At 33.6% G+C, this 18,080-nt stretch overlaps 1 protein-coding gene across 2 annotated transcripts; it reads left to right on the forward strand.

Annotated features, from left to right (window-relative positions):
- The first annotated feature begins 944 nt into the window (after positions 1–944).
- LOC134280154 (trimethylamine monooxygenase-like) lies at positions 945–7,284 on the forward strand. Of its 2 annotated transcripts, XM_062762581.1 has the most exons (6): positions 945–1,076; positions 2,928–3,070; positions 3,637–3,778; positions 4,209–4,348; positions 4,777–4,954; positions 5,666–7,284. In XM_062762581.1, exons 1-6 carry the CDS (start codon positions 1,005–1,007, stop codon positions 6,347–6,349), a joined length of 1,359 nt encoding a protein of 452 aa, XP_062618565.1. In that variant the 5' UTR covers positions 945–1,004; the 3' UTR covers positions 6,350–7,284. The 2 variants fall into 2 exon arrangements, with proteins under 2 accessions (XP_062618565.1, XP_062618566.1); XM_062762582.1 differs by lacking the exons at positions 945–1,076; positions 2,928–3,070 and adding an exon at positions 3,105–3,385.
- Positions 7,285–18,080: the final 10,796 nt, after the last annotated feature.

The following is an 18,080-nucleotide window of genomic DNA, read 5'->3' on the forward strand; positions in this document are numbered from 1 at the left end:
AATATGTGTCGGATCAAAAAGTGAAATAAGAGGTGCACAATGGCAATATGTAATAAAGATTCTGTGAAAGTTTCATTAAATTTCACTCAGTGGTAAAAGAGGAGTTGCAGATAAGAGATGGGTATCCCAAAGCGTAACAGACAGACGGACGTACAGACGAACGGATGGAAAAACCGATTACAAAATACCCTTTCACTTTTCAAGTGGGGGTATAATAAGTATTGCGAATGATAGTTAAATTTTACTATGAATAGTAACAACAGTTACAATTTGAACTGTACTATAAGTTACTATAAACAGTAACAACAGTTACAAGTGAACTCTGCAAGTTAAACAATAAGGTATCAAATTTAAGGGTTGGTATTTTGTCTTTATCACAGCATATTTAGTTAAAGATAGGTCGTAAATGTCTGTTTTAAAGAATATGTTATAATTTTTATCATAGACTTTAAATATTGTCAATTTAGAAAAAAATATTACTATAAATAGCATCAGCTGGCACATACTCAACCCCAATGAGATGAAGAAACATTTTTTCTGAATCATAGAGCATGTGCAAAAATAAATACATTTATAAATATTGCAAAGTTGTTTTCATTTTAAACATGTAAAAGAAAATGTTCTTGTAAATGCTTGCGTTTGTCAGCCATTTTGAAAATTGGCCGCCAAGGTCATACAAGGTACCGACTGAAGAGGCCCAATATCCAAATATGTTTGTAATGAACTACTCTACTTGCATAAAAAATTCTATGCTTTTATCACAAAATGCACAATTGTCTCAAAAAATTTAGGCATGCCGCCTGACTAACATACAGATAAACAGACAAACAGACAGAAAAAACAAAACACCCCCAGGATATTTCGAGTCGGGGGTATCAAATGCTTTACGATTAAAGACAACGTTAAAATTGGTTTGTTTTGCACGCAATAGATCATATGACACAGTCTTGTGGTGGTATTTAAGGATGGGGTGTTAAAAAATCTGGACTACTGACTTGAACATTATGTCTGAGAAAACAGCTAAGCAGAGGGTTGCCGTGATAGGCGCCGGTCCCGCAGGACTCTGCTCTCTGAAGGTAATTACGATTAAATTTGATACTGTAGATTCCTAATTATACGCCAGGAATTAATTTCTGCGTAATTTCGCGAGAAGCGTCACTCACGAAAAAAATATTACTCGCTTTTATTTTTATGGTGCTGAAATCTATGTAAATTCTGTTCATTAACCGTGCATTCGCGAATTATAATTCTCGCGATTTGACGTGAAAGACCCAGTTTGCAATAAAAAGTACTCGCGAAAAATAAGAAATTTACAGTATTATAAAATTTTATTTGTCCTTTTTTATAGTTATTGATAGAAATAAATGCATCGTGTCAAGAGACTAAAATCAGACATGAACTCTAACACGGATGGCTTTTTTTTCAGTGTATCAGACATTAAAGAACTAAAATTCATAAAATATTCTTTATGCATTCTTACATCAGTTTTATCCCGAAAAATGCCACTTTGCACAGTTTAATTTTTGCCAATATTTGTACTTCACTGAAAATTTAGTGATGGATTTTAGAACAAATATTATATATTCAGAAAGTATTGGGATATTTCCAATTATTGCACAATGATCAAGGGCTCGTGATTTCAGGTCTGATAGGTGCAAAAAGCCCTAGTCCATTAATATTTGATTAGAATCTGTTCATTCCAGTTTGGCTTTTTAGAAGGGAAATTGTAGACCTTTTGGATGAAATTACAAAAAACTACAGCCCTTGGCAGGCTTACAATCTCTCACAGCTTTTGTTGCCCCGGATGATGTGAATCGTCTAAATTTAAAACCCTTTCAGAGTAAATACTGACAATTTCATATGCATGGAAACGACTTAACAATCGTGAGGAATTTGAGTAGCTGTTAAAGTATCATTCATAAAATCTGTTTAGAGTTTTATGAGATGCACAACGTCTAGTTAAATAATCCTTGATGTCCCAGATCCGGTGCGAAAATAGGGCACTGCAGCTATAATCTTACGTCTAGAATTAATGTATCGAAACATAATCATGTTAAAATATGTGAAACGTTTTAAAACATTTTTATTTACTGAAATATTTACATAATAATGACAGAATAAACAATCCTTGCCTATTTATTATTTCAAAAGTTTCCTTTTTTCCAACATATATATAAATTATATATATGTCAAAGTTTTTTTATCAGTTGAAGCCACTTCGACAATATTGAAGCACATATTGCTCGGGAGGCCCGGGTTCGATTCCATTCTCGTTCGCGGCGCTGCCTCAAACCTAAGACGTAAACATAGGTAGTGACTGTTCCTTTGCCAAGCGTTCGGCACTAGAAGTGAAAGTCACGGGTCTTTAGGATATGACCTTAAAAACGTAGGTCTCGTGTCACAATAGGCGTTGGCACAATTAAAAACCAATATGCTCAATGACCCTGAGTAACGAGTATAGAAATTAATTTGAAGCCCTTCACCGGCATATGGTGACGTCTCTGTATGAGTGAAAAATTCTCGACTGGGACGTTTAACAGTATTCAATCAATCAATCTAAATTTCAGAAATTTATTTAAGAAAATGTGAAATTTATTTAAGAAATTCAGGGCAAGATTTGTACTGCAACGGTACCTTGTTCTTGTGATGAACGTTATATTCAATATACGTTATACTGATCAATCTCTTTTATAGACTCTGATAGCCAAATTAGTATTCTGACTATTTATATATAATCTTAATCCTTCAAAAACATATTTATGAAATTCGAAAAGTACCTCGATTCATGAATGACTTTATCTATCTTTAATCGCCTTTAAATTGTATTTCCAAACAAATGTCACCCGATCGATTATTTAGAAAAGGTTAATAAAAATGAGAGAAAGCATAATCAACTCCCCAAAAATTTAGAATTTTTTTCTTTGTAGCACCTTTGTGAAAATTTGAACATTTTTGAACCAGTGGCATTTGAGCGGAATTTTTGGCCGTGTGGATTATGGAACTACACTGAGCAAACAGGCAAAGACGATTTCGGATTGCCTATTCACTCAGCTCTATACAACAATCTAAGGTATGCCAATTTTCATTTTTTCAGTAAAAAAAAAATTAAAAAAAATTAGTTTCTTATACATTACCCGAAGGCTTGTGAGAGGTCGGGATGATATGCATTGTAGGCACACTCCTTTGATATCTAGACGTTCGTGCATGTGGTTAATTATAATGTCCTATTCATAGATCTGGGTTTTTTTTCTTCATTCGATTACTGTTTGTTATTTTTGTCGTGTTCATTTATATCGGCCTCCACTATCATTTTAACACCAAAGCATTCAACAGTCTTTGTTTTTCTACAAATCAATCGTGGTTTCAGCATGATAGCTTACATAACGTAAGTATGTTCTTCAAAAATATGATCTGTTAATTCTGATCACATTGTCAAGTTAACATCACAGAGCCTAAATTATTTTAAATGTAAATTTTGTAAAACGTTGATTTTGTCATTACAGTCTTACTTGTTAATAAATACGCATGTGTTTGCATTGATAAAGACTATTAATACTGTTACACAGAAATGTTTCTTTTAATTTTACAACTAACTTTACCAAATGATATCATGATATGTAATCTACATATCTACAGAACAAATCTCCCAAAGGAATTACAGGAGTTTCCAGATTTCCCCTATCCTAAGGAATGGACAACATCTTATATCACACGACAGCAGTACCATCAATACCTCAACATGGTCATGGATAGCTACAAGCTGAGACCCTACATACGGGTAATCATGGCCAATTTCTTCCTGTTTTTTAGACCATACATACGATTAATCTTGGCAAATTCCTCGTCTTTTAGACCATACTTACGGGTAACATTGCAATCTTCTCGTCTTTTTTGTTTTTTATAAGGATGATGTGTGCTGAATAGGTCAAATAATATGTGCTTCATATATAAAACAAATTATGTTCTAACTGTATTAAAAGACATGAAAATTCGAGACGTTTCCTTTAACTAAAATTTTTTTTGTTCATGTCAATCATTTAAAGGTGATGCTTCGCTTATTTTATCATAATTTTTTTTAAGATTGATTCAAGCTGTATATCAGTATCAAAGACTGTGGAATGAAATATCTTAACTACAAAACAGGAATTTAGCTGATTTTTTTTTTCGTACTTCGTACTTTTTTCATGCTTATTAATTTTATTTTGAAGACCCACACCTTCGTTCGAGACGTAAGGCCATTCAAAGACCAAGATAATAGCCTTTGTAAATGGACTGTCACATTTTCTCCAGTGAACAAGTTATCTGAGGTCAAAACGGAAGTGTTCGATTCTGTTCTTATATGTAATGGGTACGGACATAAATGTTTCTTTAATTTATGAATGTCTATTGCAAACGGAGATGTTTCAAAACATGAGATATTTGATTCAAATTTTCTGAGACTTATTTAATTTGTTCAAAAATGAAAGATATTTAATAAAAATAAAAAAAATAAAGAAATATTGTAAATCATGTTATCTGAAAACTGAAAGAGATACTTTTGATGTTTTTTGTGAGTTGCCCATGTTAAATTTCGTTCTTTCATAATTATGACAGGGAGCACAGGCCGGTGTGACCGGTCGGCAGAGGATGCTCACTCCTCCGTGGTGTCACCTGATCCCACCTCTGATCTTTTGGAAGTCGGTGTTTGCCCCGGTCTTATTTTGTGATGTTTAATGGACTTTTGAGATTGAAGACTGTACATTATCATCACATATTTCATTTGTATATTTTTTTCAGTCACAACAGTAAACCGTACACTCCGAATATCCCTGGAATGGAATTGTTTGAGGGAAGAATGATTCACAGTAAAGAGTTCAGACACGAAGAACATTTTGATGGACTTTGTGTTGCAATCCTTGGTTGTAGCTTTTCAGGAGAAGATATTTCAATGCATGTAGCAAAGTTTGCCAAAAAGGTATAAAGTCTAAACAGTAAATTTATTCTTTTCTTATTGATGAAATCGAAATTTATTCTTTCTTGAATGTTTTAAATAAGAAAAATGTATGGACATGAGGAAAGGGGTCTTTTCTTGTATAGTTATACACATGAAGTTGTGAACAAGTAATGTTCTTAGTAAAGCATTATCACGATTGTTGTCCCTTAACAGTCTCTTATTCTCTCTTATAAAAAGGTAATTCTGATTTTTGGGGTGGATGCCTAAAAGGAAAAACTAAAACTGGTATTTTAAAAAAAATAACAGATATGTGAAAATAAAAACATGACATCAAGTTAAATCCCATTTAAATTATACAAGTCTGGAGGTGGACATACGTTATTAATTCTTACATGTTATATTACAAAATACAATTTACATTAAATTGCTGTTTGCAGAAATAAAAAAAACAATATCATTTATATACTTTGAAATCACTTATTTTCATGGAGGTTTAATTTTCGTTGTTTTCGAGTTATGAAGAGACCTTCGAATTCAAGACAACCTTGAAATGTAAATTTTCATAATACTATGAATTACATTATTAATTACATTAATACTCAATACTTCTACAACTGCGAAATCGAATTGCTATAAACCAATTCTTCTTTCTTAAACCTCGAAAGGTCGACCCTCGAAAATATGTGATTTAATAGTATGGTATTTTCGTTTTTGATTTACATTTACTTAAAGGTCTTTGCATGCCACAGTCGGGATCCTAAAGAATTCCCGCAATCTTTCCCAAAAGAAATAGGACAAAGGCCTCCTTTCGTTCGCATGACGAAAGATTCAGTGGTTTTTCCGGATGGTTCTTCAGAAAAAGTGGATGCCGTCATATTCTGTACAGGATATCGTTACTCATTTCCTTTCTTAAAAGATGACATGATAACGATTAAAGATGAACGCGTTCAGCAAATATACAAACACATGTTTCATATTGATTATCCAAACTTGATTTTTTTCGGAATTGCTAAGGCGTTTTTATACATTCCTATGTACCATGAAATGGCAAAACTTGCAGTTTTGGCGTTAGCAGGAAAAGTGAAATTTCCATCCAAAGAGGTAATGAGGACAGAGAGTGAAGCTGATTTTCAGTCTCGTTTAAAGGAAGGAAAACCACCCTCTTATGCTCATTGCTTCGGGGATTTTGGAAGACAATTTCGCTACAACGAAGATCTCGCAAAATTAGGAGGTTTTGATCCTCTCCCGCCAGTTCTCGAAATGATTTTTCTGGACATCGCAGATGAAAGACACATGAATCTTCCGCATTGTAACGAGATTAGTTATCGCGTTACTGGGCCTAAATCTTATGTTTGCTTAAACCCGGAAAAGATCAGATCAAGAGAATCAAGAGCTGAAAACATTGTTAAAGACTGATGAATCAATTATTATTGTCATGAATTTTATTTTTTTACTTGTTAACTACATTTCTTGATTTAAGTCCTGATAAAGTTCTTTGTAATACATGTATGTGTTTTCGTTCTGCTCTCATCAGAAATCTTTTTTACATGTCACATTGTAATAATTATAATATTAAAGTACGTTGTGAGTAAAAGCACTTATTTAGCTCCAAAGTAAGAGTAGGAGTAACACGTATTTAAAAAATAGTATTTAGATTTTGTTTGTTTTCTTAGTTTAGTTTGACAGGATGGGAAAGGGCTTGAAGAGTAATTTTAGATCATTTTTGTAAACGGCACCATCATCTAGTTTTCAGAAAGGTACAAACATAATCAATTCATGCTTAAAGTGAAATATGTACAAAATATCCAAGATTTAGTCAGGTTATACTTCGTTTCTTAATTTTTATTTCTATATTCACAGAGTAATGTTACATATATCGATAAATGTATATTGCTATTAATATTACCTTGATTCATGAACCCAAGCCAATATCACAATAAATTTTTGTGAATCATTTTTTTTTTTTTTTTCACTTTTTTCTTTTTATATCAGGTATGGTATCGTTGCATTGTCATTTTCCCATGAATCAATCTTTACACTATTTTTTTCTGTTACACATTAATTTTGTGTCAGATTCATAGCTTTTGCTTTTTTATTTAAACTCTTCTTGAACATAGCTATTTGTTTTCTATTTAGTTCAACTAAGTCACTTGCGCACTTGCATCTTCTACATGTAGCTACGTTTCTGGGGGAAATTTAAAAGGACAGAATACGTTCAGTTAAATATTTCAACGAGAATTAGCATATACTCATTCTTTTGGTGAGATCTTTGTCACTGCATGATTACCTGAAATAATATTCTGATGGTTGAAATTTGAAATGACATTTTTCAATAAAACTTATCAGTTTTATCGTTTTTTCGTTAAATAAAATATATTGTTAAAAGGGGCAGGACGATAAATTTCCTCCTTTTATCTGTGAATCATGATTTTGTTATTTGTTGCTTTTATCAACGACAGATAATATTCTCATGTAGTATTGTCCTGGCCTGGGGCCATAAAACTTAGACGAGCTCACTTTTGATCTCAGTCTCACTTTTCCACTATATATTCCTTTAGTAAAAGTGAGACTTAGATAAAAAGTGAGCTCGTCTATGTTTTATGGCCCCCAAGCCTGATGTGTATATCAGATGAAACAAAAACCAATTTCGATAAGGTATTTCTCAAGAAAACTGCATGATTCAGCTCATAAACTGAGCGTTTTCCCCAGAGTCACAACGTAAGATTTGGTTCGAACCCATCGCGTAACATGCAGACAGAGGACTTATATGATCCAACATTCAGTGTCCTATTAAGTGTTGGCTTCTTCAAGATCTCCTTCCGACAAGTTGGCCCGTAATCCTAGTATTTATAAGTTTACATTTTCAGTCCTTCTCCGGCAAGTGGTGGCAAATAATATTTGAGAAAAATTTTCGAATGATGTGAAATAACGAAACAAACAAAAACATTTTATATAATGTATATAATAATAATTAAAAAAAAAATGCATATTTCCTAAAAACTGACGTCTTGTATACAATTTATATTTTAGGAATCTTCATAAAAGAATCTGCAAAATAAAATACAAGAAAATGTTTGGAATACCTACACCTTAATATAACAAATCAGAATTGTTTATACTAGTATAAACAATTCTGATTTGTGTATATAAGTATATTGTTTAACGGTGAAAGACTTTGTTCTTCAATCAAAAGATTTAAACATATTCAGGAGCACTTGATGTTAAAATCATATTAGGTAGAAAATGTTTCAAACTAGAACTTGCTTAACACGTTTCATTGTTTGAAAAATAAAGTAGAAGGAGGAGATGGTGGCAAAACCACAAATATGTTTTTTAGGATGTTGCCTGAGTTAAATTAGAATGAAATATAAAAGATCAATATGAGATTCATGGATAGATCATGAAAATCTTAGGTTTAATGAAAACAACTTACAATTGAATAAAATTAATGACATCGGTTATGAATGGTTTTTCTCCATTAATATCAATACAGTAACTGAAATGTTATAAGAATGGTTATTATGAATTCCATTCCATTTTAATAAAATATCTTTTTTTTTTTCCTTTTGCATTAAAATCATTTCACCATTGCATAAGTTCAAGTCTTTGGAATTAGAAGCTTTTTATCGGCAACTCCATCTAGATCTAATGCACTAAATCGATCGTTAACTCTTAAGGACACTACAGAAAATGGAAATGTACATATTACTTACAGCGATATTGACAAGGTTTAAGCGTTAAACAGCTATTTTGCTTCAATTTCGTCTTCGCATGATGTCGAACCCGAGTTACCTGCCTTTTCTTTATTGTGTAATAGTGTTCTTAATAGTATTGAACTAGTTGAGCAGGATATTATTGATATACTTTCTATTCTCCCTGTGAACAAGGCCATAGGACCTGACAATATCAGTCACAAAATGTTAAAAGCTACCATTTTTAGCGTCTCTTATCCTTTATGTATTTTGTTTAACAGATCTTTAAGGGAATGTGTATTTCCTAAACAGTGGAAGGTAGCTAATGTACTTCCTTTATTTAAAAAAGGAGACCCATCATTATTATCAAATTATATACCTGTGTCATTATTAAGCTGCGTAGGTAAAATTATGGAGCGAGTTATTTTCAAATATGTTTATGATTTTTTTCATTCTAACAATCATTTTTATAAATATCAGGCTGGTTTTTTACCAGGTCATTCAACGGTTTATCAACTTATTGAGACATATGATTACATAGCTAAAGCTATTGATGAAGGAAAACACTGTTGTATGGTTTTTTGTGATTTGTCTAAGGCTTTTGATCGGGTGTGGCATAAAGGTCTTCTCTTTAAGCTACAAACATATGGTGTTAGTGATAAGTTATTACTATGGTTTCAAAGTTATTTAGATTTAAGGACACAAAGAGTATTGCATAGGAATACTATGTCTAGTTTTAAATCTTTACATGCTGGAGTCCCCCAGGGGTCTGTATTGGGACCACTTTTATTCTTGATATATGTCAATGATGTTGCTGAAAATTTGTCGACCTTAAGCAGATTGTATGCTGATGATAATTCTTTACAGAAATGTTCAGAAAATGTACATGATATTCAATTAGGATTGAATAATGATTTAAATCAACTTGAGCGGTGGTCTAAACAGTGGCTATTGAAATTTAATCCTACGAAAACCAAAGCTGTATTTTTTAGTACTAAGAAAAATGTAGATTTACCATTGCTCAAATTTCAAGATTGTGACTTAGATTTTGTATCATCACATAATCACTTAGGCATTCTCTTTTCAAACGACCTCACTTGGTTAGCGTACATTGATTCTATCGTGGCCAATGCATATAAAAAATTAGGTCTACTTAAAAAACTGCAATTCAGGGTCAGTGCTAAAACTTTATCTCTTTTATATACTAATTTTATAAGACCTCAGTTAGAATACGCAACTGAAGTTTGGTGTGGGTGTTCTAGTCAAGATTCCGAAAAATTAGAAAAATTACAACTTGCAGCGGCAAGAATAGTCACTGGGTTAACTTCATTAGCATCGCGAGATTCACTTTATTTTGAAACTGGTTGGGAATCACTTGCTGTAAGACGAATTTCCAAAGTTAGAACAACTATGTATAAAATATATAATAACATGGTACCCGAGTATTTGAAAGATATATTTCCAAATATTCGATCACACGAATCAAATTACGTAACAAGACAGTCACAAAATTATTGCATCCCTAAGTGTAGATTAAATATATATATAAATCACCATTTGTTCCAATAGCAATAAGGGTGTGGAACTCTTTGTCTCTTGAAACACGACAATCTACTACTATGGGTTCCTTAAAAAATTGTGTAAACTCTCAGAGAACAACCACCCCGTCCTTTTTTACTTTTGGTGATCGTTACTGGAGTGTAATTCATACTAGATTAAGACACAATTGTGTTCTAAATAAAGACCTATTTAGATGTAATATTATTGACAGTCCATTATGCACTTGTGGAAAAATAGAAGAAGCATATCATTTCTTTTTCTCTTGTACGAAATACACTGCTCCAAGAAACGACCTGTTCAATGCTATTTTTAGAATGATTAACTTACGTATTGTAGACACTCATGTTTTGTTATGGGGAGTCAATTCGATCAGTATTTCTGAAAATGAAAGTTTATTTTTAAATGTGCAATTGTTTATCAAGAGATCTGGTCGTTTTTGAAGTATTTTGATTCGTTTGTACATACTACATCAATTTAAATTCTGTACATGCATTACCTATGTTAAATAATCTTATTGACCTTTGGTTCCAGCGTAAATTAATTTTTGAACAAAACTTTGTGTAATTAATTGTTATAAAGGAGAGGACGTTCTAAGTATTAAGTACTTGTGTCCAATCCTTTTGTTGTAACATCTTAACAATAAAATATGTTCAAATCAACTCTTTGCATTATATTTTGACAACAGCATCCAAGAAAAGCGTTTCCTCCTGCGCATGCGCCGCCTGCCACAGCAAATATCCAGTACCACACTTCTCTGTTGTGTTTGTAAGCAAATATCGTTACCCCAACACCGGAACTTCCAACTTAAGAATTAAAAGAAATATATTTAAATCAGAAAATACGTAATATGTAAAATTAATGATTGAAAAAATAAACAACAATGTCATGCAAGTTTCTATAAAATATAAGGTGTTCATAAGAGAAATTGCTGTTCATTAGTTATTAATCAACCACAAAAATACATTTTTCAATTGGAAAAAAAAATCTTAAGGGACTCCGACCCTTAGCTAGGAAGGACAACTCCTTCATTTATAATTTAATTCAAAAAGTCTTTAAATGAACCTTTAAAATTAAATCTTTTCATGCAACAATTTTCATTATATGCCTCTCAATAAGCTTCAAGGTTCTTTGAACTTCTCAGAAAGGCCTAATTAAAAGTAGAAATTTTTATCCTGAAAAAGCATTTTTAGATACCAATGTTTATTAACATGATATGAAATTAGAAGTGATTTATGGAGCTTTGCAACTAGGACCTTAGGTCCCCTGCTCAGATCACGACTATCGGGCCTGTTTACTCCGCTACAAAATGTAGTGCGTTCCATACGTAAAGTGAAAATATGATAAATCGTAATACTATGAAGCCTTTACAGTGTAAAAAAAACCCAGAACATTTATTTTTGTCAAAGAAAGCAAAATTTTAACGTTTCAGTTTAAAAAAATAAACAATACTTCATTATCCTACCCTTTAATTTTCGGCGCTGTACTTTTTTCCTAATGGGTATTAGAAAAGATATTATCCTACCCTTTAGTGTGGTTTCCTTTTGCAATATTATCCAGGTAAATGAGCAAAGCGTTTTAAAAAATACTCACCTTTAGGAAGAAAAGGGGAAGGGGTGCTGAGCAACATTAACTGCAAAATTATAAGATATATATATATAAGAGTACATTTATGTAATATGTTGGGTGACCTGTGGTCTTCCCTATGATTTTATTATTCCATGTAAGGTTATAGTATCTATATAACAAAGTGCCTAACCTTTGATCTCCTTACTAATAGTAAGCAGCTCAGAGTAAACGACGTCCAGTCTCTGTATTCGCAGATCTCTAACAAGCAGGGTGAGAAGGAAGATCTTGCCCCCTACCACCCCTACCTCTTCATTTCGCACGGACTATTCACAAATCCCTTAACATAATGGACTAATTATTTCTTAATAAATCATTTAATGTTTCCTTTGTCTTCCTTATGAGGTCATGCTTCAATAGGCGACCTCATCGATTTTAACATTTTTTGTAAACCCCTGATTTTATTTACCTTACAAAGAAGATGTACCCCAAGTATTGCGAAGTTTGGGGCTGCATATATAGAATTCTTCTCCCCTTTCTCTGGAATTAACACATCAAATTCATAAATCAATCAAAACTAAATCTAAAAAAAGAAATAAAACTTTTTAAAAATGCACCAATTGTCATTTACTTTTGGGATACATATACTGTATTTGAAGAAAAGCAAGTTGACCGATCCTCCAAATTCGAATTACATACATTTAGAGAATTCGGAGAAATTGTGCACTTTTTTTCTGTCAAAAAATAGGGTCGCAATTTTTTTTGGAGAGGATTTAAAAATAATTCTACACATACCATGATTGTAAATTATTGCCTACTTACAACTTTCAGTCACATCGTAATAATGTACAACATAAGATTACCTTTGTCTCATTCATATACCACAATTTGTGAAGTATGAAATCCTTATATGTACAATAAAAGATTTCCGCTTTTCCCCATAATCTTTATTCGGATAACAGAGGTAACAAAAAGTTAATAAAACCAGAGGTCACTTTATATTGTACATGAACATCTTAGGGAGATCATACGTCACCTTATAATGTATATCAGTAGGGGGACGCGATTCCACCTTATCTGTACATCAGTAGGGAGACCAGGGGTCACTTTATATTGTACATCAGTAGAAAGACCAGGGGTCACCTTATATTGTACATCAGTAGGGAAACCAGTAGAGGGACCAGAGAAAACCTTATATTGTACATCAGTAGAAAGACCAGGGGTCACCTTATATTGTACATCAGTAGGGAGACCAGGGGACACCTTATATTGTACATCAGTAGGGGGAACAGGGGTCACCTGATATTGTACATCAGCAGGGGGACCAGAGGACACCTTATATTGTACATCAGTAGGGGACATCAGTAGGAGGACCAGAGGTCACCTTATATTGTACATCAGTACGGGGACATGAGGACAGCTTATATTGTACATCAGTAGGGAGACTTGTTGTTATCTTCTGGTCTACATCATATGGAGGACCAGAGGACACCTTATATTGTACATCAGTAGGAAAACCAAAGGTCACCTTATATTGTACATCAGTAGGGGGACGAGAGGACACCTTATATTGCACCTTAGTAGGGGGACCAGGGGTCACCTTATATTTTCCATTGGCATGGGGACCAGAGGACAACTTATATTGTACTTCAGTAGGGGGACCAGAGGAAACCTTATATTGCACTGTACATCAGTGGGGGGACCAGAGGTTATCTTATATTGTACATCTGTAGGGGGACCAGTGGTCACCTTATATTGTACATCAGTAGGGGTGCAGAGCCTTCAGGTCAGTTTTAACGTTTGTCACTAGGTGGACTAGAGGTAAACTAATATTGTACATCAATAGGTTGACCAAAGATCACCTTATATTTTTTTTCATTATGGAGACTAAAGGTCACCTCTGTATTGTGCAACAGAATGGGAACCAGAGGTCACCTTATACTGTACAAGACCAAATCAGATTATATTGTACATCATAAGGGGAAACAGAGGTCATCTTATACATCAACAGGGGGTCAGAGGTCACTTATGTTGAAGATCATTATGGGAACCTAAGGTTACTTTATATTTTACAACACAGGGGGGAGCAGAAGTCACCTTATATTGTACATAAATAGGGAGACCAGTGGTCCCCATTTTTGTATATTTTTAAGGCAACCAGACATAAAATAAAATTTATATGAATGCAGAGATAAGGCATCAACGATTCTAGACCCGTCTTAACTACGAGATGTCTCAAAAGAAAATAAGGGCGGACCAGAGGTTACGCTAAAATGCATTTTAACGGGATATTAAAGGTTCTCTTATAAGAACACGACAAGAGGCCTATGAGTTTCATTAGTCATCTCAACATCATGTAAAAACTTTAAAACAATTGAATTTGGTTCGCACTTTGATCCAGAGACCATGACATTCACGATTTTGAAAAAAAGGACCATTGCTCATAACTACATGTATATACTTAGCATGCTTAGTTTGGCTACTATATACCTACATAGAGCGTAGGGGGACAAAAAAGTGCATTTCAAATAATCAGTAATAATTAGCAATAATTAGTAGTGCCCATTGACCACAAAAATCCTCATCCTGGGGTCATACATTTCACAATTTTAGAAAAGGCATCCATGTTCATAAAAAAATTGGTTTATACCAAAGAACAAATTTCAAAGCATTAATTCAATTACAGTATTTAATTAGAGCCCCCACACCTCAATGGTACCCATGGGCCAGGGGTCTTTGAAATTTATAATTCTGGTAGAGGCTCCCTTGCTTATCATACCTATATGTAGTTAGTGTAATAAATATCCATGAGCAGAGAGGAAGATTTTTTTAAAGAATTAATGAATTTTAACTTTACAATTTATATAGCCCCACAGTAACATCAGAACCCCTGACCTTTGGGTCATGAATTTCAAAACTTTGGAGAGAATACCCTTACATATCATAACTATGCAATGTAGTTAATTTGTTAAAAATCCAGGGGCAGACGGAAAGATTTTCAAAGAATAAATGCATTTCACGATATAAATTTTTATAGCCCTTTCTTAACCCCCCGGCCCCTGACGCTGGGACAATGAATTTCACAACTTTGGTAGAGGAGTCAATGCTTATAATAATAATGCCAACAGTTCGACGGCTTGATGTCAATGAGTAAAGAAAATTTTTAAAAATTTCATGAATTGAAGTAGTTTTGCCCCAACTTTCTTGCCTTAGGGGGTGAAGGGCAGGGACAATGATTTAAAAAATCTCTCCTTCACCTATAGATGCTTTATGCCAAAATTGGTTGTAAATGGTTGAGGAATTTTAAAGAAAAGCTGAAAATGTTCGAATGTTTAAGGACAATGCACAGAGCACCACGCCAGAAAAAAAAAACAGATAGCAATAAGTCACATAAGTTGATTCAGATGACCAAATAAGGAGTCCTCTGGTCTCAATATTTATGCAAAATATTAGGTGTCTTCCGGTTTCTTCATTGTCGTTTAAAATAGTGTGATCATGTGATCATTGGTTTTAATGATGTACAATATAAGGTGACCTCTGGTCCCCTTATTGATTTTCATTATTAGCTGACCTCTAGTCCCTCTACTGCGTAATGTATTGTGCAATATAAGGTGACCACTGGTCCCTCTACTGATGTACAATATAAGGTGACCTCTGGCCCCTCTACTGATGTACAATATAAGGTGACCGCTGGTTCCCTTACTCATGTACAATATAATGTGACCTTTGGTCGTCATACTGATGTACGATATAAGGTGACCTCTGATCTCCTTATTGATTTTCAATATACGGTGTCCTCTGGTCCCCCTACTGATGTACAATATTAGGTGACAACTGGTCCCACTACTGATGTATATTATAAGCTGACCTTTAGTCCCTCTACTGCATGATGTACTGTACAGTATAAGGTGACCACTGGTGCCCCTACTCATATGTACAATATAAGGTGACCTCTGCTCCCCTTACTGATTTTCATTATAAGATGTCCTCTGGTCCCCTACTGATGTACAATATCAGGTGACCTCTGGTCCTCCTACTCATATGTACAATATAAGGTGACCTCTGGTCCCCCTTATTGATTTTCATTATAAGATGTCCTCTGGTCCCCCTACTGTATACAATATAAGGTGACCTCTGGTCCCCCTACTCATCTACATTATAAGCTGTCCTCTGGTCCCCCTACTGATGTAAGGGGTGTTAAGAAAGTTCGTTCCAGGATGAAATATTTTCAAAAATTTCAAAGTAGTGCTTATATAAAGAGATGAATTTTCAGGTCTGACAAAATCACAGGAATGTGCTTTAGATTTATAGCTATTTATTTTTAGCAGGAACTTGTAGAATTTTTCTTCCATATGAAAATGTATATAACATCTTTAAAGCACCCGAATGATAGAAATGCTGGTCATTTTGAGTGAAAGTAAAGGATAAGTTACTTTTGTTTCTTCATATCTTATCTTGCATCAGACAAGCTGATGAGCGTAGGTATAAGAACCATAGATCACTTTTCAAAAGAATAGGTTTGTCATTTTGAATTTTTTTACAGATCTGATAATTTTTGCACAGTATTTGAAAGGATGTTTTGACCTGTGTGCTTAATATATATATGTCACAAATATACGTCATTCCTAATTCTTCTGAACAGAATCATCTGTTTTAATACCTACCCTCTCCTTATTGATTCAACAAAAGACAGTTAAAACCTTATCAGTAGCAAGAATGGATTCTGTAAACATGAAATATCACAAATTGTAAATATCTTCTAATCGTATTTCTTTTGGAAAATAAAACAAAAATGTGGAACGAACTTTCTTGACACCCTTTACAATATTAGGTGACCTCTGGTCCCACTACTGATGTATATTATAAGCTGACCTTTAGTCCCTCTACTGCATGATGTACTGTACAATATAAGGTGACCACTGCCCCCCCCCCACTGATGTACAGTATAAGGTTACCTCTGGCCCCTCTATTGATGTACAATATAAGATGTACTCTGGTCCCCCTACTGATGTACAATATAAGATAACCTCCAGTCCCTCTACTGATGTACAAAATAAGGTGACCTCTAGTCCATCTAATTATGTACAATATCAGGTGACCTCTGGTCTCCTCATTGATTTTCAATATAAGGTGATCTCTGGTACCCCAAATTATGTACAATATAAGTTATCCTCAGGCCCCCCTTTTGATGTGCAATAAAAGGTTTCCTTTGGCCCCCTATCAATTTAAAATGTAAGATGACCTATGAACCCTCTAATGATGCACAATATAAGGTGACTACTGGTTTGTCTACTTATGTGTGATATAAGGTTTCCTCCGGTCCCCCTTATTACTAACACGTTTCTGCTAATATACATGTATATATTAGAAAGTAGATCTGTATAAAGTTATAAATATGATCAGCTTGGAGTAAGACAAAGAAAACTGTCTATCATATAAAATTCAATCAATATATATAAGGTGACCTGAGGTGTCCGTATTGATATCGCTGAATTTCCTTTTGTGCCTTTAATGCCTGAAGAGTTCATAAAAGATTTTATTACTACGCAAAATGATGAACTATTTGCGGGGGACCCGAGCTCGAAGTCCTAGTTGAGCGTACGTTTTATTCCTCTTCACGCTAACCGCTTAAAAATGAAATTCCCCAAAAATGTTAGTCTATTCCTATAAATTATGCAAACTGTATCAATATCACAATTTTGAATGAGGATAAAAAAGAAATATAGAGATATGAGGGTATCTTATGACCTTGAATGATAAATTTAAATAAAGACAAACATAATGTGACCTATTTAATTTTCCCTTAATACTATTCTGAATTATCGAGTCCCAGTTTATTTGAACCATCCGTGTTCTATTATCGTGGATTTAAACTACCGGTATGTTAAAGCTTTTTTTAATCATTTAACGCAGTTTCATGTAAAAACAAAAACAAAAAAACGGTAATATAATACGTGCAAATTTCACCTAAACAACTGAAGGAGCGATCCTTGATAGAAATTTTATTTCATTTAAACACCTCCATTTTAGTGAATTCAAAATACTTTTAAAAAGAAATTTTATTTTGAAATGGCATATATGATATACTCATAGGAATCTTTTGAGTTATAGATATACAGAGATTAAACGAAATAAACTACTTTAATTTAGACTTATAAAATATGAATAAATTAAAAAATTTTTTATAGAAGGAATGGGTTCTAATTTTCATATGGGTAGTTGGTGTGTATTACACAGGACATGTCACGTGGGCATATTTTATGAAAAGTGCTAGCTTTTTGTCGTATATAAAGCTTGGATGTTTAAAAATCTGGGTTACTTTTAGGGACGAA

The sequence above is a fragment of the Saccostrea cucullata genome, unplaced genomic scaffold (genome assembly GCF_032062105.1).
Source record: "Saccostrea cucullata isolate Sc308-1 unplaced genomic scaffold, CSIRO_AGI_Scuc_v1 ctg429, whole genome shotgun sequence".
NCBI lineage: Eukaryota > Metazoa > Mollusca > Bivalvia > Ostreida > Ostreidae > Saccostrea > Saccostrea cuccullata.